This window comes from Heteronotia binoei, chromosome 8 (assembly GCF_032191835.1).
Source record: "Heteronotia binoei isolate CCM8104 ecotype False Entrance Well chromosome 8, APGP_CSIRO_Hbin_v1, whole genome shotgun sequence".
Classification (NCBI taxonomy): Eukaryota; Metazoa; Chordata; class Lepidosauria; order Squamata; family Gekkonidae; genus Heteronotia; species Heteronotia binoei.
In genome coordinates, this window is record NC_083230.1 from 73,607,465 (window position 1) to 73,631,319 (window position 23,855).

The 23,855-nt window shown below is 42.7% G+C and overlaps 1 protein-coding gene across 3 annotated transcripts in view; it reads right to left on the bottom strand.

The window, feature by feature from the left end:
- Positions 1-23,855, bottom strand: part of ANKS1B (ankyrin repeat and sterile alpha motif domain containing 1B) — an 831,045-nt gene that overhangs the window by 300,182 nt on the left and 507,008 nt on the right. For all 3 annotated transcript variants that reach the window (XM_060245226.1, XM_060245232.1, XM_060245234.1), the window contains one exon: positions 3,349-3,447. In XM_060245226.1, coding sequence (XP_060101209.1) covers positions 3,349-3,447 — 99 coding nt within the window. The remainder of the gene's footprint in view (positions 1-3,348; positions 3,448-23,855) is intronic.

A 23,855-nucleotide genomic window follows, 5' to 3' on the forward strand; every position in this document is an offset into this window, starting at 1 on the left:
AAGTAATTTTAAAAGTATGATGGGAGTAAGGTTTGATTATGACAATTATAATTCAAGAAGCATTTGAAGGTAGATGCTGAGCTGATCTAATTTAGTACACCTTTCGTGATGTCAGGGGTGTGTGGCATATGCAAATGAGTTGTGCTAATGAGCTCCAGCAGCTCTTTTTCTACAAAATGACCCTGTTACTATCCAATGCAATTCCAAAATATTAGTAAAACAAATGCACTTTTATATTTCTCTACATTGCATAATGAGTAAGAAAGAATTAAAAAACATTCCTTGTGTATCACTGAAAAAAGTTGTCAAGATATTTGCTGGTAGATAAAATATATTACTTATATAAGTTCTGTGACTCATGCATTCAGAAGCATTAGATATAGCAAAATGAAAGGCAAAATACTATAGCAATTATCTGGTTTTACTAAGTCATTTAAGAAACAAGATATGATTCATAGATTTCTGCCTACAAATGTATTACAGGCAATGCTATCGTCCTGGTATGCTACATAGCCATCCAAACAGAACTAAAGCGAACATGACGTAATAATAATCCACAGCAGAAGCAACAATAGAACAGCAGCTACAGAAACAAATGTTAATGTAGCGACACTGATACAGATTTCCATAGCATCTCCTAACAACTTTGTCATTATTACTATTCACAACATTGTTTATCAGTAATGCCCCCATATTATCCATGCAGGGGAAGTGCCAATTAGAGATGCTCAGATGTTCTCCAGCTCAGCTCAGCTCACACCCTACCTGTCAGTCATTTTTAGGGAGCTAACCCTCAGTGGATTTTTAAGCTGCTTGCAAGGACTCGCCCTGTTGTCAGATAGGCCTCTAAACTCCACTATAGGAGGGAAGGGGACAGAGTGTGTCCCTGTGGGAGAAAGATGGGGTATAAAAGAAGTGAATAAAAATATTTCTATGATCAGGTATGTATTAAAAGGAATTTCTTCTGGAGCTTGAATAATTGGTATATTTCATATCTCTCCTCTCTGCTTGTATATAAGCATGCATACTTTTCAACTTTTAATTTTTAACTTTTGTTTTGTATTTTTTTCTTCTGTACATGGATGGTCTAATGACGAATAAATATGACTGACTGAGCTACAATTTACATAGTATGCAAATGGAGATGAGATAGACTGTACTTTTTAAGAGGCTTAGAAATGGTGTACCAACTATTAAAGGACTGTGAACAGTTAATTCTTCACAGAGCCAGAGAGCCTTCCATGACAGACTGCTCTAAGCAATCTGATTTGTTAACATCAGCTGAGCAAAAAAAAAGTCTTGAGAGAGCTTGATGCTGAGGAGATTCAGTCAGATTCCTGCCTTAACTGAAAAGAGATGTGTACTGAGACCATGTGAGTACAGCCCTAAAAGTAAAGGGGATTGTGCTGACAGATTTCAGCCTTGAGTGAACGCAGTCTGAATTCAGCATTAGCTGAGAGCAGTTTCAACACACAGAGATTGGTGCAGTTCGGCAAGGAAGTTTGAGTAGTAAAGAAGACTCCCATTCAGGCCAAAGGAAAGGGGATAGATCTTCTAGAGAGAGAGAGAAGATTCCCTACCCAGTGAAATAGGGAGAGTTATCTCTGAAACGTAGAGATCCCTGGCAGCCCTGTAGTCAGCATTTTTTGGGTGGTGGGCCCAGGGGATAAAAAAATGGGGGGGGGGGGGGCTTGGCGGCTTCTTCCAGTGGCCAGCTATCCAGCCCCAGCTCTCGCTCTCTCACTGGCTGTCATTCTCGCTTGCTTGCTTTTGCTGTTGCTCTCTCCTCTCAAGCTTTCTCTCTCTGTTGCTGTTGCTCTCTCTCACACACACCTGCTGTCTCTCTCTTGTGCTCTCTGTTGCTCTCTCTCATGCTCTCTCTCTCACTTGTTGCTCTCTCTCGCTCTCTGTCACTTTTGCTGTTGCTGTCTCGTGCTCTCTCACTCACTGATACTCTCTCCTGCTCTCTCTCTCTCTCACTCGCTTTTGCTGCTGCTCTCTCCTTTCGCACTTTCTCTCTTACTGTTGTTGTTGCTCTGTCATGTTCTCTCTCTCTCTCTCTCTCTCTCTCCCTCTGTTGCTGTCACTTTTGCCGTCTCTCGTTTGCTTTCTCTCCTGCTGTCTCTCTTGCTTTTGCTGTTGCTGCCTCCTCTTGCTCTCCTGCTCTCTCTCACTCACTGTCACTCTCTCAAGCTCTTGCTCTCTCTTGTGCGGGGCAGGGGGACAGAAATAGCCTGGGAACTGAGGGGCTGGATGCACATTGAATGTTTACATTTGCAGCAACCCCAGGTAAATAACTCCTTCAGGGATGTTTCAGCTCAAAAAAATGATGCAAAGGGAAAGCAGGAGCTCATCTTCTCCCCATCCATATCATGCCCTTGCAGTGCTTCTGAATGGACTTACCATAGGAAACTTAGCTTGGCTTTTACTTACATATATAAGCAGAATATCAAAATTATGCCTAGAATGAAGGTTTTTTCCCCATTGCATCCAGGAACCTAAAAAATCCTTCAGGTGGTTCTTTATTAACAATCAAGTATCACTCACACAATGTAATCTGCTTTAAATCATTCAGATAGGCTTTCTGTTGGTTCATTTTCATAATAACTGCTCTTATCCTTTTAAGTAGTGTAACATCATAGCAGCAGACTTATACAATTTCTAGCAGCAGTTTCTGTAACTGTGATGCCCTGAAGATGCAAAACTCCTTTATGGAACTTGTTATAAGGCCTTTACTATGCTTAAGTAATATATTTACACAGATAAGCCATAAATAAATTGTGCAAAATGTTTAGCACAGATTTTATATTCTTATGATATTCTTATGAAGGAATACAAGGAAATGTTCTGTGTGGCAATACATGTGTGTGTAAAGTTGTAGCCAACTTATGGTGACCCCATAGAGTTTTTGAGGCAAGTGATTAAGTAAAAGTGCTTTGTGTGGCAATATAAGAGACTCTTTATCATTGTAAATTATAAGTTTCCTGACTGGTTGCAGGTTATACCAACATGCAAATTCATACATCTGATTACACTGTGGAACAAAGGTAAGAATTCACTCTGCATTATCCATGAAGGTTCTGAAAACAACAGAGAAGAGAAAGAGAGAAATATTTCTGAACAATGGCTAGTTTAGAACAACGCAGCTGAGAGTTCTGTATTTTGCAGCTGTTATACAAAAAGAAGAAAGTAAAGACAGTACTATGAATCATCCATTGCAAATGTGAAAGGGGTCAAAATCATAATTGTAGATAGTAAGGTTCAGGAGTATAATACTGCTACTTATGGTATCTTATTTTTTTAAATGATGGTCTCTTTTTTATGAGATTGATGATAATAAAAGGGTACCTTTGGAAGGAGCTGAATTGCCTGTAGAATTCTTTGCCTGTGTCCAGAATTAAGTATTCCGATTTCCAACAGATCCTGATCCTCCATAACATTGCTTCCCTGAAATATAGAGGAACAAGCGCTGTCAACAGCTTGAAAAACAGTTACACTTACTATACCCATTGTTCATCAAGTTGTCTTCTGTGCAGTCCCTCATTGGAATTGCAGGCAGGCAGGCCAGCTGCAGAAAAGGGTCTTTAAAGCTAAAAAGTCACTACAGGAAGCCATTCTCCTGCCAAAAGGGTCATGTGGTCTCAGAGGGAGGGTGCCCATTTCCCTCATTTCTACCTGAGCCACTGAGATTAATCCCACTAGAAATAAAGAGAACACATAGCGGGGTAAGATGAAGGGAATGCGTGCCTGCACAGAAGACAACTCAATGAACAATGGTTACAGGGAAGAGCTACCTCATTTTCATCTTTGGTCTTCTGTGCAGTCCCCCACTGGGATTTTACTAAGCTATGTAATAGGAAGTGGGATGAAGTTTTCACATGAAAACTCAATGGAACAAAGCTTGAAGAACTGCCTTTACCACATCAGCCTCCTTTCTTGCTTGCAGGTTGAGGGTGTAATGTTTTGCAAATGTATCTACAGATGACCATGTAACTGTCCTGCAGATATCCAGAAGCTGCATGCCTCTGCAGAGAGCAGCCAAGAATTCCTGTGCTCACATGGAATGGGGGTGGATATGAAGGAGGAGCACACTTGAATTCTCATAACACAGCTTTATTGCTGTCACAATCCAACTAGACAAGGATTGAGAGGAAACTGACTTCCCCTCGTTGTGTCCCATATATGAAATAATCAAATTCACACTTCCTGAAGGTCTGCATTCTCTTTAAATAGAGTAACAAAGCCCACCTCATGTCAAGAGTATGCAGAGCGCGTTCTGCTGGTGAGGACAGCTTGGGGGGGGGAAGGCAAAACAACACCCTGGAGTTTGTGAAAATTTGACTCAGTCTTAGGTAAAAACTCTAAACATAATTTAAGGATTACACGTTTTAGAAAGATTTTCAGAAACCAGAGTCAACATGCAGAGCAGCCAGTCTGCTCACCCTCCTAATGAAGGTTATGGCTAATGAAAGGAAAGCAAACTTCAATGGATAGTAATTCTAAAGGACATGTGGCCAAAGGTTCAAAGGGTTTCAACATAAGTTGTGAAAGCACTAAGAACAAAAACCATTGCGGAACTAGAGTAGGGCCATGGGGGCATACATATTTACCTGGCCATTGAGGAATTGTTTGCAGCACCTATATGAGAACATTGGAGTGTTATCCTTAGGGTTGTGGTAAGCTGATATGGTGGCTAAATGCATCCTTATTGAAGAAGGTGCTAGTCTGTAATTTCATGGTATAAAAGTACTCCTAAATTGAGCACAAACAGGGTGATGAACCCTTGGTTACACCCCTTGCTGAAAACTAACTCCACTTATTTTCTTATGAATGCCTAGTGGAGGCCTTTCATGCATTCAAGAGGAATTCCTGGACCTGTTTCAGAAGGGACAGTTGTCTATTAGCTTCCACACTGCAAAGCGTAGGTGTCGTACATTGTGGTGCAATAACTGACTATTCCTCAATAGATCAGGAACATTCTGAAGATGATTGTTCTTTCCCTTGGATCCCTTAAGCAGAGGAGCAAACCAATCCTGGTGAGGCCAATGCGGGACCACTAAGATGTGAGGCATCCCTAAGTAGCTTGTCTACTATCTTGGTTAAAAAGGTAGCAGAGAGTATGTGTAAAAAAGAGTGCCTGTTCAAATGAATTGGAAAGCATCTCCTATTGAAAGGGGGTCACTGCTTGCCATAGATCAGATCTGAGCCTTTGTATTGAACTGAGTGGCAAGGAAGTCCACTGTAGGGATACCCCATGTATCGAATATACAGTGAATATATTTGTCTCTGAAGACACAACTTGCAATTTTCTGGAATAGACCCTGCTGAAGGAATCAGATTATAGGCTGTTCTTCTCAGCAATATAAATGGCCTGTAAAGAAATGCCTTGCTTCATGTCTCTGTTGCTTCCTCATTTACCTTCCTGGATCCTGTGCCTCCCTGCCTGTTGATACAGAACATTGCAGATGCATTGTCCATATGCACTAAGGCCAATCTCCCCTAAACAATATCTGAGAAAAGGTTAAGAGCATACTTAATTGTTCACAGTTCAAGTACATTAATATAAAGGCTCTTTTCATTGGAGAGCCATTTGCTCTGTACAGTGAGAACCTCACAATTAGCTCCTCTATCCTCCAGGGAACCAGTAGTTAGAATGACATTGGTTTTAAGCATTAACCAAAGGGAGTCGCCATAAACAAATTGTTATCTAGAAAAAAAATGTTCTGTGAATGGTGACCCAGTTTGAAACATGACACAAACCAAAGGGCGTTTTCGCACTGACCTTAATCGGCAGCGACGTCCCTCTTCACCGCGCAGGATCTGCGCGGATTTTGCACCAATTGCTGCGGAGCACCCGGAAGAACCGCAAAGTCCCGCGTTTTTTGCGGCGCAAATGGAAACTGCCAAAAACCAGTTTCCATTTGTGCCGCAAAAGCCACGGGACTTTGCGGCTCTTCCGGGTGCTCCGAAGCAATTGGTGCGAAATCCGCGCAGATCCTGCGCGGTGAAGAGGGACGTCGCTGCCGATTAAGGTCAGTGCGAAAACGCCCAAAGTTTTATCAGTTGCATAAAAAATTTGGCCACAGGTAACATGGCCATAGCTGAGGCCATTAAATCATGTAATCTCTGGATGGATTGTGCCCACTGGAAATGATAGCATGAAAAGTGAGAACTAAGTCTTTGATCATGCACCCTTCATTAAATGGGAGATAACCCTTAGCCATTACAGAGTACAATGTGGCTCCAATGAACTGAATATTCTGCATGGATTCCAGCTTAGATTTCTTGCAATTTATGGTGAGGCCAAATTGGTCACAAACCTTGAGCATGAAGGCTATCTAGTACCTAAGTAAGTCTTTGAACTCTACAACTTATTTATTTCTAACCCACTCTCCCAAAACCCGCTCAGAGCAGATGACAACAATAACTATACAGTAAAACCTTCTAAAATACAGCATAATAAATAACAATAAAACAATGAAATTACAATTTGAGATGATGTACTCAAATGAAGAACAATAAATGGAGGGCAATAAGCTAGTTGCCTAAATACAGAAAGATGGTACAGCTCTGTAGATGCAAGTAGGCTATCACTGGGGCCATGTATTTGGTAAATACCCTGGGAGCTGTACACAGTATTGGTAGACCTTCCCTTCAAGGTCTATTTCCTGTGTTCCTTATATACAAATATATAGAAATAGGCTTCCTGCAAGTCAATTATAGCAAACTAAATATTGTGATTTAATAGGTGTAGAACAGATACCAAAAAAAAACATTTTTAACTTAGGGAACCAGAGAAATGAATTTAACCCTTGAAGATCAAGAATAGCATGAGAGCCCTCATCCTTCTTGTCCTAAGAACAATCTACAGTAAAACCCTGAGTCTGCATCAGGTTCTGAAACCATCTTGATCACTTTCTTCTGGTAAGCAGTTGTGGCAAGCAATTGTTAACTGCCTGAACAACTTTTTAACTTGTGGAGAAATAGTGAACTCTAACTTACATCCATATGCTGTAATCAAAAGAACCCAATTGTCATCGGTAATTTCATTCCAGAAAAGGAAAAAAATGGACATAACCTGTCCATAAAAATGGGGTCAGGGGTCCCCCATTATTCTTTTTTTTTTTTAAGGTTTATTAGTTTCAGAAAAAATAAGGGTAAGGGATAGGGGGAGTAGAGAGCACAATACATTTTAAACTTCTGCATAAAAATACTTTCAAAGAATACAAGCTTATATCTACAATACTTTCTTTACATAAACTGTCCCATATTATGATCTCTATGCTAAACGTCATCAACATTTTAAAATTTTATATTGTAAATCTTTTGGTTAAGTTATCTATTAGTTTTGACAATTCCAGTAAAGGCAATTTTGTAATATAAAATACAGGAAAAGCGAGAGAAATAAGTTCACACCAGATAATCTTAAGAGTCTTGAGTGTCTAAACAGGCATACAATTTCATCCAGTATTTTCTTGCTTCTTCCTTAGATCTCCCAGTCAACACCTGGGATAGAAAGTCCAGCTCTGCTGTTTCCAGAATTTTTCCCACCAAGTCTATTTTCGTAGAAATTTCCTGAGATTTCCATCTCTGCGCCAAGAGAATCCTGGCTGCTGTGTTGAAATGTGCCAACAAATGTCTCATTTATTTGGAACAGTCCTCAGGAAATATATTCAATAAAAATAGTTGTGGTTTGAATTGGATCTGTGTCTTCATAATCTTCTGTAGTATTTTGTGTACCATTTTCCAATAACCCTTCACCGTCTCACATATCCACCACATATGATAAAAAGAACCAACCTGTTTAGTGCATTTCCAACATTTGTTAGACATATTAGTATAAATCTTACACAATTTCTGTGGGGTCAGGTACCATCTATAAAACATCTTGTACAAATTTTCTTTAAATATTACTGACCTAGTTAATTTAGCATTGAATTTCCACAGTCTCTCCCATTCTTCTAATGTAATATTATAACCAAATTTTTTCACCCATTGAACCATACAATCTTTTAAAACTTTGTCTTGTGTCTTCATCTGAAGTAGATATGCAGAACCTTCGGAACCAGAAAGGCTACAGTGCCTGGTAAGTTTGAGTACAAATGACCAAGGATCTTGTTCTTTGGTCTCTGTTCCATGGTTGTAACATCAATGTCTAGGGACTCCGCCATTCTGACCATCATATCAAGTATAAAAGGAAATCTTCACTGGGTGAACTAGGCGTAGTGTCCCCTACTTGTTCATCCAAAGAAGGGTGTTATGCTATTTCTGAACTATGCTCAGAAGCATCTTTCTGATCATCTTCACTCTCATCAGGTACTCCATGGGGCAATCCATGAAATGTGACTGAGGTGAAACTGGCACTGAATTGAAGCTTTATAATTCACTGATGTACTATTTGGAATTGTAAGATAAAGAGTAACTCTGATGAAGATCAACTCAAAACAGGAACAGAGCTGGCAACTCGCCTTCATCTTTACTGAAAAAGGAGCTGTGAACTGTATTTGTCTTAGATGTGTCATTCTTGAGGAGGGGAGCCTTTGAATTTTGATGGATTGAAATACATGTATAATATTATTGTTTGTTATCTTACAATAGTTATTTATATTAATAAATTGTTGCTATTAGTGCTGAAGAGCCCCATGGCGCAGAATGGTAAAGCTGCAGTACTGCAGTCCTAAGCTCTGCTCACGATCTTAGTTTGATCCTGGCAGAAGCTGGGTTCAGGTAGCCAGCTCAAGGCTGACTAAGCCTTCCATCCTTCCGAGGTTGGTAAAATGAGTACCCAACTTGTTGGGAGGAAAGTGTAGATGACTGGGGAAGGCAATGGCAAACCAACCCGCAAAAAAAAAGTCTGTCGTGAAAACGTGAAAGCAACGTCACCCCAGAGTCAGAAACGACTGGTGCTTGCACCGGAGACTACCTTTACCTTTTTATTAGTGCTGAATTTGTACCTACAGCCATGTACTTTGTACTTTGTTTAGAGCCATTTAAACCAAACAGCTGAGCAGTGGTGAACAGAAAGCAAAAAGCATCAGGCAGCAGAAAGCAGGGGTAAATGGCTCCAACCCATGCCACCTCCAGCTTTCTGCTCACCACAAATTTTGGTAGCAAACAGAAAGAAGGGGTACTCCCTTAAAACTATCGAGTCTTGTGAGCAAATATTCTACTTCATGAACTACTGGCATTAAAGTTGTGAGCTACCTGAATAAATTAGTTAGCTTTGGGGTCATTTTTCCTGAGCTAAGACAAAAATGTGTGAGCCAGTGGTTAAAAAAATGTGAGCTAGCTCACACTAACTCAATTTAGAGGGAACACTGGCCACACTTCACCCTCTGCTTTCTGCTGGCTATAGATTTTCTCAGTAAGTACAAAATGGAGGCATTTCACACCATTCTTTTTGCTCACTGCCAAAAGCCACAAACAACAGAAAGCTGGGAGTCAAATGCCTTGGTGTTATGTATGTGGACTCAAGGAAGAACTGAATTGGGTGTTCCTGCATGGCTCACTGGAGCCAGACGACCAGAGCTTGAAGACTTGAGAACAATAGGCAGCAGGATCCGAATCCCTGCTGCCCTGCTCCAATCACAGGTCCCTGCTGGTTTGAATGGACCAACAGAATGCTAGTGCGGGAACCCTGATGTGGATATAAGGTTGGCCCTGTTGGCCCATTCCTCAGTCTTATGCTTATGCTGCACTATGCTGAAATCAATAAAGAGCTACCACCTCGCCTCTTCCACGCATTGAACTCACTATATTATACTTGGAACCATTTAAACTCTGCTTTCTGCTCTCCACAACTTCTTGTAAGAAGCAGAAAGCAGTGGTTTAAATGACTCTGAGCCATTTAAATCCATTTTCTGCTCTTCATGACCACCGTGAACTGCATCAAAATGCATGTAAATTTGTGGTGGTTCTTCAGATTGCAAACCTCACTTTGCAAACCATGATCCAGCCAAAATTATTGACAAATTATAGTTTGTGAGCCAGGTCATGCCCATCCCTAGTGGAGGCATAGGACAGTTGCCCCAGTCGACCATAGGCATGGGACATAAAATAGGCATAGGATTGCCAAGGAAAAGATGGATAGCACTGGGATTATGCAGTAGACAATCTCAGTTCTATCTGCACAGTCTTTGGATCTGAAAGTGGAACCTGCTCAAAGCCGATATCTCCCTTTATAACAGAATATGTGAGTGATGTGGAATGTATCAAGAGCGTCTTTGGAGGATCAGAAACAGGAGTCTTGGGTTCAGGTGCTGGTTCTATCAGAACTGCCTAGGTCCCATTGGCACCAGCCTTGGATTTAGGCTTGTCCTTATGTCTGGCTTTAACTTTGCTTTTCTTCATTGGCAGTTCTGAGACACTACTTAGAACCGAGACAGAAGGAGACTTGGATTTACATCAGGTGGGCTTAGAACACAAGGCTAATGGAACTGAAACCATCAAAAGGCAATTTTGAGGGCTCACATGCTAACTGCGCCCTCTGCAGTGGTTTACCAGCCAATAGGGCCTTCTCACAGAGTACTGCTTTGAGGCAAGATGCTCTTTCATGCCTTGCCTTCGGTATGTTGGCACACACAGCAGGCTACAACATTGTGATCTTCGCCACAGCACAACAGACAAAAGCTATGTTTGTCTGAGTGGGCATCTTAATGCCACATTTAATGCATTATTTTAATAATGCCTTCTGAGACATAGCTCCCTAAAGGGAAAGGTGATAACCTTTGAGCAAGTAATGCAGGGTGCCAAAGACAGGCCTTAGGTCTTAGAAAAAATCACCATGTGGTGAATGATCTGGGTCCTATCTCCATGAAGTATATATTTTTCTTTCTTGTTTTAGGCAACAGTTGAAGCACTTCTCACTCCCAAGCAGAATAAACTCAATTTTCAACAGGAAAGATGACAAAGGTATGCAAAGAGAGCAAACAGAACCTATTGCAATGGTGGTGAAGAAGGAACTGAGGGGAATGGGTGCTCTCACCTTGAAACCATGTGACCCTTTTGGGAGGAAAACAGCTTCCTGTGGTCTTGGGAGGTGTGGGGGTGCCTTTTTCATGGCTGACCTGCCTGATTTCAGTCCCAACGGGGGACTGCACAGAAGACCAAAGATAAACATTACACAGTATTGGATTTAAAGCTGCATTATTTTATTATCTAAATTTTATGAATATATTTCCATCACTGTGCATGGCACTAAACAAGTCCATGCCCCAAGGAGCTTCCCAATTTCAAATCTGATACAGGGAAAACCAAAAAAAAGGAAGGAAGGGAGGAAGGTGAACTGGAAGAAAGAGATAACAATATTATTTTCAACTGTATGCTCAGTAGAGAAAGGGGGCCATGACTGAGTGGGGCATCTTAGTGACACATTTAATGCAGGATTTTAATAATGCCTTCTGAGACATAGCTCCCTAGAGGGAAAGGTGATTGTAATTAAGGGACATTCCCCATTAAGGTACATTCTCTTCATGGAAATGCAGATTTTGAACAGAGATTTTAAAGAAGTCAGAGACATTGTATCACACAGGAGTTCTGGGAGCAGTTCCAGTACATTGACTAACAAACAATGTCTGACAACATACTAAGTAATGATGATTGGACTCATTTTCAGCCTCAGAAAACATGAAAGTTACATTATGGATTGCACTGACAATCAATTAAACATATTCCAGTTAGCAGCAAATCTCTCCAGGAAAGCAAATGGAGAATGTAATAATAAAGCAGACCTGTGGGCTCAAGAGACTTCAAAGATTATTTACATTTCTATTCTCCCCAAAGAATGAAAATAAAGTATTGGAATAATGGGTTTGAATCCTACATGCATATAAAATACATTCAGCCCCCAGATTCTACCATCTTCCTACCTATGCAGTTTTGAGGCAAAGATTAACGAGACCAAGATTTGAGATTGGAGACCAAGTCCTATAAGGAAAGGCTGAAGGAGCTGGGGATGTTTAGCCTGGAGAGGAGATGGCTAAGAGGTGATATGATCACCATCTTCAAGTACTTGAAGGGCTGTCATATAAAGGATGGTGTGGAATTGTTTTCTGTGGCCCTGGAAGGTAGGACCAGAACCAATGGGTAGAAATTAAATCAAAAGAGTTTATGACTCAACATCAGGAAGAACTTCCTGACCGTTAGAGCGATTGCTCAGTGGAACAGGCTTCCTCGGGAGGTGGTGGGCTCTCCTTCCTTGGAGGTTTTTAAACAGAGGCTAGATGGCCATCTGACAGCAATGAAGATCCTGTGAATTTAGGGGGGAGGTGTTTGTGAGTTTCCTGCATTGTGCAGGGGGTTGGACTAGATGACCTTAGAGGTACCTTCCAACTCTGTGAGTCTATGATTTTGAAATTGAAGAAAAGGGCATGCAATCATATCTTTGCCTTGCAAATGATTAAAAATATTGTGATGATCAGAAAATCAAATATCACAACAAATGTAATATCTAACCCGGCTGGTAATTTCCCTTACCTAGATGTCTTGTAAATTTCACAGAAGTATACACAACTATTCCTGGATTTTATTATGCTACCCTTCAACAGATAGGTAATTTGCCCCAGAGCCATTATTTTACAGTGGATATATAATGATGGGATGCCATTGGTGCCTGCATCGGGGGTGAAGAGCTTAGGGATATTCTTGAATGCCTCTCTATGGAGACTCAGGCTACCACCACTGTCAGATCTGCCTTTTTCCATCTGAGGCAGGTCAGGAAATTGGTTCCATATCTCACCCCCCATGACCTGGCCACAGTGACCCATGTGATGGTCACTTTCAGGCTGGATTATTGTAACCCTCTCTACATGGGCCTGCTCTTGGCCCTGCTCCAAGCCTAGTCAGCCTTTATTGGCATAAAATATATAAATATATATATCAGAGCAAATTAGTTAAAAAAGGTAAAATGGAACAATTGCATACATATACATCTGAGTAAGTATTATGCCATTAAAGGTTTGGTATGGTATGGCATCTGAGTAAGCATAAACATTAACTGTTTCTATGCGATCGCTTGGTGTGCCTCTAAAACAGAGTAAAGAGACTTAGCCACCTTCTCATGACACTAGATGAGGAATCGTTCAAAAGTCTATAGACCTTAAGTGCATCAGAACAATCAACCATGCTAACTACAAGAGGATGTAAAAACTTGTGACAAAGATCTGTATACAAATGACAATAAAGAAGAATATGAGTAATTGACTCAACAGATTTTTGTTTACAGGGGCAGTATCTGACTAAGTAGGCTGTCTTGTTGAATCTGCCATAAAGAATGGCAGAGAGCATGGCGTTACATCAGGCAAGGATAAAAGCTCTACGCTGCTGTGGCACCTGCAATACGGATAGGTATGAGGCCATTTTCCCAGTACTGAGAGGTATTTCAAAGTTCAGTGGAGAACAAGTTTTCTTACCCAGACTGTATAGTTCTTAGCGTGTAATATCTAGCAACCCGTTTTTAATTTGTTGAACTGCGGCGGTGAAGGACAGCATGGACAGTAGAATCATAGAATTATAGAGTTGGAAGGGATCTCTAGGGTCATGTAGTCCAACCCCCTGCACAATGCAGGAAACTCACAAACACCTCCCCCCTAAATTCACAGGATCTTCATTGATGTCAGATGGCCATCTAGCCTCTGTTTAAAAACCTCCAAGGAAGGAGAGCCCACCACCTCCCGAGAAAGCCTGTTCCACTGAGGAATCGCTCTAACGGTCAGGAAGTTCTTCCTAATGTTGAGCCGGAAACTATTTTGATTTAATTTCAACCCATTGGTTCTGGTCCTATCTTCCGGGACCACAGAAAACAATTCCACACCATCCTCTATATGACAGCCCTTCAGGTACTTGAAGATGGTGATCATATCACCTCTCAACCGCCTCCTCTCCAGTCTAAACATCCCCAGTTCCTTCAATCTTTCCTCATAGGACTTGGTCTCCAGACCCCTCACCATCCTTGTCGCCCTCCTCTGGACCCGTTCCAGGTTGTCTATATCCTTCTTAAAATGTGGTGCCCAAAACTGAACACAATACTCCAGGTGAGGTCTTACCAGAGCAGAGTAAAGCAATACAATCACATCATGTGATCTGGACAATACACTTCTGATGATACAGGCCAAAATTGCATTTGCCTTTTTAGTCATCGCATCACACTGTTGACTCATGTTCAGTGTATGATCCACTAAGACCCCTAGATCCTTTTCACACATACTACTGCTAAGACAAGTCTCCCCCATCCTATACCCACGCATTGGATTTTTCCTACCTAAATGCAGAACTTTACATTTATCCCTATTAAAATTCATTTTATTGATTTTAGCCCAGTTTTCCAGCCTTTCAAGGTCATCCTGTTTCTGTCTCCTTCTGTGTTTGCAACCCCTCCCAATTTAGTATTATCTGCAAATTTAATAAGCATTCCCTCTATTCCTTCATCCAAATCATTGATAATGATGTTGAACAAAACAGGTCCCAGGACAGATCCTTGAGGCACTCCACTTGTCACTCCTCTCCAAGAGGATGAGGAACCATTCACAAGCACTCTTTGGGTGCGATCTGCCAACCAGTTACAAATCCACCCAATGGTAACAGGATTCAAACCACATTTTACCAACTTGTCAACAAGGACAGTATGTGGAAAGACAGGTTGTTTACCTGTAACTGTAGATCTTCAAGTGGTCATCTGTGCATTCACACTCATGGGATATAGCACCCGTGCCGATCCCCTGAATTGGTACCTAAAAAGCCCGGGATTTTTTCGCGCTCGGCACCAGTGAGCATGCGCAGGCATCCCAGTACGTATGCTCACCGGAGCCAGCGCAAGGATCCCTCCAGTTCCTTCTTGACTGCTGGAAGCCCCTAACATAGGGAGACTGTCAGCAGTGGGGAAGGAGGGCGGGTAGTGTGAATGCACAGATGACCACTCGAAGATCTACAGTTACAGGTAAGCAACCTGTCTATCTTCTTCATGGTCTCTGTGCTTCACACTCATGGCAGATTAGCAAGCAAGACATACCTGGAGGCGGAAGGACGGTCAACCAGAAGAGACAGCTTGCAGCACTGCAGCTCCCAGACAAGTCCTCTGCTGAGCATGCACATCCAGAGCATAGTGCTTCATGAAAGCATGTGGAGAGGACCAGGTGGCAGCCTTGCACACGTCCGTCAGGGAAACGCCTTTCAGGAACACCACCAACATCGCCATCACTCTAGTAGAGTGTCCACGAATGGGCCCAGGCAATGGCTTCTTTGCCAACAAGTAACACAGTTTAATAGTCTCAGTGAGCCACTTCGAAAGCCGCTGAGAGGAAATTCTGGAGCCCAACTTAGGAGCAGCATAAGAAAGAAACAAAAAGAGGCTGGTCCTGATGAAAACTCTTAGAACGACTCAAATAAGACAATAAAGCATGCTTAACGTCCAAAGCGTGCTACCGACGTTGCTCATCCGAGGAAGGCGTGGGATAAAACGTGGGTAACCAAACGTCCAACTTAAGGTGAAATTGGGAAACCACCTTGGGAAGAAAAGAAACATCAGGAGCCAACGACACTCCGGACTCCTGAAAAACTAGATATGGGTAGTCACAACGCATAGCCATGAGCTCCCCTACATGCCGGGCTGATGTGATTGCTACCAAAAAAGCAGTCTTCCAGGACAGAAACTGTAGAGAACATGTTGCCATTGGCTCAAAGGGACGCCGAGTCAACCTGTCCAATACTAAAGTCAAGTTCCACAACTGTGGATGTGATCTTGATGGGGGATGCAATCTGAGCAGACCTTTTAGAAACCTCTTCAAATGAGAGTGCGCAAAAACTGAATGCCCCTCAACAGACTCACAGTACGCTGATATTGCTGATAAATAAACTTTAACAGAAGAAAAGGAAAGTCCAGCATCCACCAAAGATAACAGAAAATCAAAAATCACCGATAGACCCACCCGTTGGGGTGAGACTGTAGGGTCAGCCAAAAACTGAAGTAACTTCCCCCACTTCCTGTCATAGGAAACATGGGTAGACAACTTTCTACTATTTAGAAAGACGTGTTGGACTCTGCTGGAGAACTCACAGGGTCGATGAACCACACCGTCAGCTTCAGATGAGGCACGTTGTGATGAAACATGTGACCATCCTGGGCTGACCGAAGGTCCGGTTCCGCAGGAAACTGATTAAAAAAAAAACCTCGTTAGTTGAAGCAAGATCGGGAACCAGTTCTGCCGAGGCCACCACGGTGTCACTAGGATGCAACGCGGCCATTCTCTTTCAATTTTTTTGACAACTCTTGTCAGGAGCGGTAGAGGCGCAAACAGATATAGAAACCAATTGTTCCACAGGAACATCAGGCTGTCTCCCAATGACTCTGGATCCATGCCCCCCCTGGAACAGAACAGAGGACACTTCCAATTCCAGGCTGTGGCAAACACAGGTTGAAGGAAGCGCCACTGCATCTTCCACTCGTGTGGAGATGCTGCTCCTCTGCTCAATGAGTCCGCCTGCAGATTGAGCACCATGGAAGGTGCACAGCCTTTACGTAGATGCCCTGCTCCAGACACTCCATCCACAGTTCTATTTCTAGCACACAGAGACATCGAGAGACTGTCCCACCCTGCCTGTTGATGTAACAAAGGGCTGTAGTATTACCACCGCCTTCCCTGCTACTATGGGACGGAAAGACCGAAGGGCGAAATGAATTGCCAAAAGTTCCAGATAGTTTATGTGGCAATGAGTCAGCTGTGGAGGCCAAGGGCCCCCCACACACAGAGAATCTATGTGAGCACTCCAGCCCCACAAAGATGCATCTGTGGTGATCATAACTGTTGTTACAGGTAGATGGAAGGGAGCTCCCTGACAGATATTGTCTCTGGATTTCCACCATTGGAGGGTTCAGAGGATTGAGGGTGGAATTGTGAACCTCTTCCAAGGTGAGTCCCGTAAAGGCCGAAACGGTCTGAGAAACCACAGTTGAAGACCTCTCATTCTCAATTTTGCAAACAGCAGCACACTTGTAGTCGCCGCCATCAGCCCCAGCATCCGCTGCAGCTGCTGTGCTGTGCCCCATTTCCAACTTTGGAAAAGATGGATGAGATTGATAATGTCCCTCGCTCTCTGCTGAAACAGAAAGGGGCGGTGAAGGCTTGTGTCCAGCAAGGCCCCTATAAACTGAACAGTCCATGATGGTGTAAGATGAGACTTTGTCATGTTGACCTGCAGGCCTAAGGTATGAAGAAGACGAAGAGTAGTTGCAATATGGCTGGATAGACGTTCTTCCGACTCCGCCACAAAAAGCCAGTCGTTGATATATGGAAAGACGACTATGCCTTGAAGCCAGAGACGTGCAGCTACAACACTCATCATCTTGGTGAACACCCGTGGTGCAGTGCACAGGCCAAATGGAAGGGTTTTGTACTGGAAATGGTTGGAACCTATTGCAAAACGAAGGAAATGCCTGTACGAAGGATGGATGCTGACATGGAAGTAGGCATCCTTGAGATCCAACGTTGCCATCCAGTTCCCTTGGTTGATGAGGAGAAGGATTGTTTGCAGAGTGGACATCCTGAATTTCTGGTACACGATAAACTTGTTCAGATTCCAAAGGTCCATAATTGGTCTCAATCCCCCATCCCTTTTAAGAACCAGGAAATAACGAGAATAGAACCCCCCCCCCCCCGTTCTGGCCTCTACTGGGACCGGTTCTATGGCTTGTTTCTGCAAGAGGTTGCTCACCTCCGCCAGCAGAGGTGGGGAAGGGTGTGTAGTGATAACCATTGACTGAATCGGAACCTGAACGAAGTCTATCTTGTATCCTTCTGCTATGATGGAAAGAGCTCACCTGTCTGTGGAGATGGACTCCCAAGCTGGAAGGTATTGACGAAGGTGGATATGTGATGAAAGAGGGGCGGCAATGCATGCTACAGAAAAGTCAAAGGCCCTGCTTCTGTGGGCAGGCACCCTTAGATTTGCCAGAGGTTTGAGATGCTGAAGCAAACCTGTTTTTGTTATTTCCCCTATAGGGAGACCTATTCTCTGGTTGCAAAGAGCAAGGTCTCCACTGTTGGTCGGGGGAGAATTTCTGGTAGGACCTCTTGGGCCAAGATTTATGCCACTACTTAGGCTTGCCAGCCCTAGAAGAAGCCGGGACACCCAGGTTTCTTGAGGTCTTTATGCTTTTGTCCATCTCTTGGAGGACAATGTCAGTGGTTGAACTGAAAAGACCTTCGCCTTCTAAAGGCAGGTCTTCTACATAGGCCCTGGTGTTAAGCTGAAGAGCTGTAGACCTTAGCCAAGACTGACGACGCAGGGAGACGGCAGAAGTGATGGTTTTGGCCGATACGTCCACCATGTGCTTTGCTGCAGCCAGTTGTTGTTTGGCCACAGCAAAGCCCTCCTTTTGCAGCTTCTTAAAAGATTGCTTCTCCTCGCTCAAGAAAGACAATAGCGGTGTGAGCTGCTCCCAAACAGAATATTGGTAGCGAGCCATGCACGCGGCATAATTGGAGACCTTTACTCCCAATGCTCCAGCTAAATAAAATTTCCTGCCGGCATTGTCTAATTTCTTGCCCTCTTTGTCAGATGGGGAAGAATGGGTCTTGCGCACCTTAGATGGTGAGGAGACCACCACCGAGTTGGGCTTGGGGTGGGCAAACAAGAACTCAGCACCAGCCTCCTGGACCCGATACATATGGTCCAGTTTCCGGGAAGAAATAGGTGTAGATGCCGGTTTTGCCCAGGGCTCCTTCACCGCCTGCAGGATAACTTTGGTTACAGGAAGGGCCACAGCCGTCAATGTGTCTCTCTGCATTATATCAAAGATTGTGTCATCAATGACTGGCTGCGGTTTAACCACTCTGAGGGGGAGGGAGTGTGCCATCCACTTCACCAGGTCCCCATAAAACTTCAGATCTTCCGATGAAGATATGGGAAGGTTCTCAGCAATATGCGACTCTGGCGAAGGTTCCACTGCCCTGTCAGGATCATCGGTACTAACCTCAGAGTCCGATGACGAGGAGTCTCTTCTCACAGAGTGCTCAGAAAGTATTAGAGTCGAAACTTGCTTGGGTGACCGCATCGATACCGACGAGCGCGCTTGCACTTCCTCCACCTTTTCTTTGCATCTCTTGGGAGGGATCGATGCCAATGCTCGATGCTTGGAGTAATGTGAAACCCTCGAAAGATGAGAGATTTCCGACCGCTGATCCCATTCGGGGAAGTCACGTGGAGGGTACCACTGGTATGGCAAGTACGGGTAACCATAGGAGCAAGGCCATTGACGTTGATCCCACGGCGGAAGTGGCGGGAAACGTTGGACCGTAGCAGCTGGTTCAAGCTCTCTCCATCCCATAGTCGGTGCAAGAGGTGCCATAGGTTCATTTGGCACCAAAGCCTCCATCTCCGATATCAAACCACTGTCGCTTCGACGATGCGATCCCGATCTTGATGAGTGGGTATGCTGTGTCAGGTCACTCTCACGCTCAGATCCCAACAGGCGGATTGGCTGCGAACCTCTGCTTCTTAACACCGAAGGACTCCTTGGACGTGGAGACACCAGGATCTTCCAGGGTGGAGCAGCTTGCGTCGATACCGAAGCATCCCAAGAAGGAGTGCAGGAAAGTCTGTTCTTCCACTTCTCCTTCGACTTAGACTTCTTCGGGTCCCTGAATTGTCCCGACGTTTCTTGGCCGAAGTCACCACTAACCCTTCAGAGGGTCGGCCTCGCTCAGTCGGCATATCGGTCTGCACCTGTGACGATGGATCGACCGATGTAACCGTCAGGGCCGGGGTGGCTTCCTCCATCGATACCAACGGGCCTGTTGCCATTTTCGGCAGACAAAGAGCTGATTCCACAAGTGCTGCCGATAGCCTTTCTGCCCGGTTTTTGCGGGTTTGCTTCGAGAAACTCAAGCAATGCAGGCACGAATCGACTCGGTGTCCCTCTCCCAGACACAGTAAGCAGAGGGAGTGACCGTCAGGAGGTGCAATTTTGCTACCACACTTGCGGCAACATTTTAAAAACCCCCAACGCCTTTCCATAGGCACCGGAATCCACACAGAACGATTTCTGAGGGAATAGGGAAAAATAAAGCCCCGAGGGGCAAAGTCCGACAACAACAGTCTTTTTTTTTTTTTCAAACGACAATAACTAACTATAACTATTTAACTACTAACTAAAACAACAAACGGGCCATATAACAACAAGAAAAATCCAAAGGATTATAGTCCCGACCGGAGCAATCGAAAGGAGATCCTCTCAGTGCGATGGTCAAAAAGGAACTGGCGGGATCCTCGCACTGGCTCTGGTGAGCATGCGTACTGGGACGCCTGCGGATGCTCGCTGGTGCCGAGCGCGAAAAATCCCAGACTTTTTAGGTACCAATTTGGGGGACTGGCACAGGCACTATATCCCATGAGTGTGAAGCACAGAGACCACGAAGATCTTTATCAAAAGCCTCACTGAAATCAAGATAAACGATGTCTACAGCATTCTCCTGATCCAGCAAGGTAGTCACTTTCTCAAAAAAAGAGATCAGGTTAGTCTGACATGACTTGTTCTTCAGAAAACCATGCTGGCTCTTAGTAATCACATCCATACTTTCTAAATGTTCCAGGACCGACGTTTGATGATTTGTTCTAAAACTTTTCCAAGTATACACATCAAGCTGATGGGCCAGTAGTTACCCAGATCGTCTCCCCCCCCCCCTTCTTGAAGATGGGGACAACATTTGCCCACCTCCATTCTTCCAGCACCTCTCCTGTTCTCCAAGAATTCTCAAAAATAATAGCCAGAGGCTCAGAAATTACATCCGCAAGCTCTTTTAGAACCCTTGGATGCAATTCATCTGGCCCTGAGGACTTAGTTTCATTTAAAGAAACTAGGTGTTTATGTACTACCCCTTTGCTGATGCTAGGTTGGAATTTCATACCCTCCTTATATGGTCTTTTTTTTTGCCATGTTGAGCACCGTTTCCCTCAGAAGAGAAGACTGAGGAAAAGTAGGAATTGAGCAGTTCCGTCCTCTCTTCATTCAACTGTTACAATTTCACTTTCTTGCCCTCGCAATGGGCCTACTGTGTGTCCTTGTTCTTTTTCTTACTCTGAACATAAGAAAAAACCCTTTGTTGTTGTTTTTAGCATCTTTGGCCAGCCTAAACTCATACTGAGTTTCAGCTTTCCTAACTTTTTCTCTACAAGCACTGGTGATTTGTTTATATTCAACTTTGGTTATAAGGTCCTCCTTCCAATTCCTAAGGGAGTCTTTTTTATTTCTCAAGTCTTTAGAGAGTTGTTTATGGAGCCACTTCAGCTTCTTTAGGCTTTTCCCCCCATTTTTTCTTCTCATAGGAATCATCTGTGATTGCACTTTCAGTATTTTGCTTTTAAGAAAATCCTACCCCTCCTGAACCCCCTTTCTCCTAAGTATTTCTGACCATGGGGTTTTATCCAGGATAGTTCTAAGTTTATCAAAGTTTGCCTTTCTAAAGTCCAACCTATAAGTCTGACTACGTATAGTTTTTCCCTTCCCTAAGACTGTAAATACCAAAATCACATGGTCACTACTGCCCAGGGTGCCCACTATTACCACTTCTTCAATCAATTCTTCCTTGTTGGTGAGAATCAAATCCAAGATAACAGATCCCCTTTTTTCTGTCTTCACTTTCTGGAAAAGAAAGTTGTCAGCAAGACAAGTCAGGAATCTATTTGACTTTTCATTTTTAGCAGAGTTGGACTTCCAACAGATGTCTGGGTAATTGAAATCTCCCATGATCACTGTATCCCTTCTCTTGGAGAACTTTGCAATCTGCTGTAGAAGTATCTCATCCAAGTCCTCTGACTGACTTGGTGGTCTATAGCAGACCCCCACAATAATGTTGATCTTCAGTAAAAATATGAGTTTCTTGTAAACAAATTATGTCAATTTCCATTTTTGTCAAATATCTAAAAGTCTTCCTCCTTTTGACAGGAGAGTTGAATCCATTCACATTAATTGAAACTATTGAAGCCATTATGGGTTTTGCTTATCATTATTTTTCTTATCTTTTTTGGAATGCCATCTTGTGTGGTATCTCCATGGTTCATTTGGATTCTCTTCACCAGAACGTTCTTCCTCCTCCTCCTTCTTTTCCTTGCCTTCTTTTTCCTTCACTCTATCCAGAAAATTCTGAGCTTTAAAAATGGAATTAATCCTATATCCGTTCTCCTGGTAGGTAAAAAGAAGGGCTTCTGGCATTAGAGACATATAGGATATTTGTCTTCCTCTCAAAAAGTCTGTTAATGCTTGATATTCTCTCCTCTTTTGTCTCACTGGCCAAGGTATCTCTCTTAGAATTTTCACCATGTTTCCAGCTATCATCATAGGTCTGTCTCTTACTTGCTTCAAAATGTCATCTTTAGTCCTCTTTCTTGTGAGTCTCAAATGAACTTCACTAGGTAATTTGTTTCATCTTGTATAACTCCATGGCACCAATCTAACGATAAAACTCTTCTTCCATCCTCTGAGGAGTCACCTGTAAAATTTCAGCCAAGGCTTCACTTAAAATTTTCTGTAAATCTTCAGTTTTCTCTTCTGGTATATTTTGAAACCTCAACATATAGGTGGCTCTATCTATTTCCAACTGCAAGAGTCTAGAATCATGTATATTCTGTTCTTTTTCCAGATGTTCCACCTTTTAGATATTCTCTGTCACCTGACCATCTAATACTTTTAAGGCTTTGTTGGTCTCAGCTGTCTGTCTGCTGTTCTCCAAAAGCTCTTGTTTAATAGCTGCCATCTGTTCACCAATATTGTCTACTTTACTAGTCAGTTGTGTTATAGCAGTCATTAAGGTGTTTTGCATTTCTTTCATGTCTCCCTGCACGGTCGTAAATGTCCCTAGCCCAGGTGGAGGATTGGGTGAAGGAAATGGTGGCTTTCCTTCTCTGTTTTCTGTTTTCTTTTTACTGTTTCTTTGAAACCAACCCCAGCTTTATTTTCCATTTTTATTAGAGTAAGCACACTCACAGCTACAAGTTCAATAATGCCTCTTCAGCGTTTGTTTTGAAACTCTATGTTCCTGTTTATAACAGATAAGCTAATCTCCACCCAGCAATGCCCTTATTATAAAATAGTTTTTAAAAGAAAACAACCTTCTAGCTTCTATCAACAATTTGTGGTAGCCAAAACAATGGTAAGGATAATAATAAACAAAACTTTTTAGCCAACCACACTAGTCAATAGGCAAAACAATTCAGTTCACTGCAACAACAACAATTTGCTATTACAAGTCCTCTAGCAATGCTGATTCAGTTGAAATCCAAATCACCACAACATCTTTCAAATAACTTCAAATTTCAGGAACTTCAAGGTATAAATTTGTAATCCAGGGCTGGATGCCCTATTTGTAATCCAAGAGTGAAATCCAGAGTTAAAATTAAGCCAATAATCCAAACAAAAGAAAAGGAAACCAGTCACTCCCAAAAGGAAAGGCAAAAAATAACAGAAAGTAGGAAAAAGTTCCCCTATTTGGTAATACAAAAAGGAATGAAAAATGAAGGGTGCATTAAAAAAAAAAAAAGGAATCCCAAGCCAAAAAATATTTAAACAATGTCAAAAAATATTCCAGCCACAGATAAAAAGAAGGCAAAGAAAAAATAAAAACAACTTTAAAAGGTTATATCCATATCATCCAACAAGAATAGATAAAAATCCACTTTGGGAATTTGTAGAAGTATTCTTCTTACAGCCAGAGATCCTGCTGTGTCAATATCAAATACCCACCAGCCTTTAAAAGTCAGTTGCAACTCTTATAAATTCATTCAGAGCACTTCAGTTTAAGCTTCAGAGTATTTTTAAATCAGCTGTCTTTCACATCCATATACACTTGCAAGCAAACATCTTTCCCAAA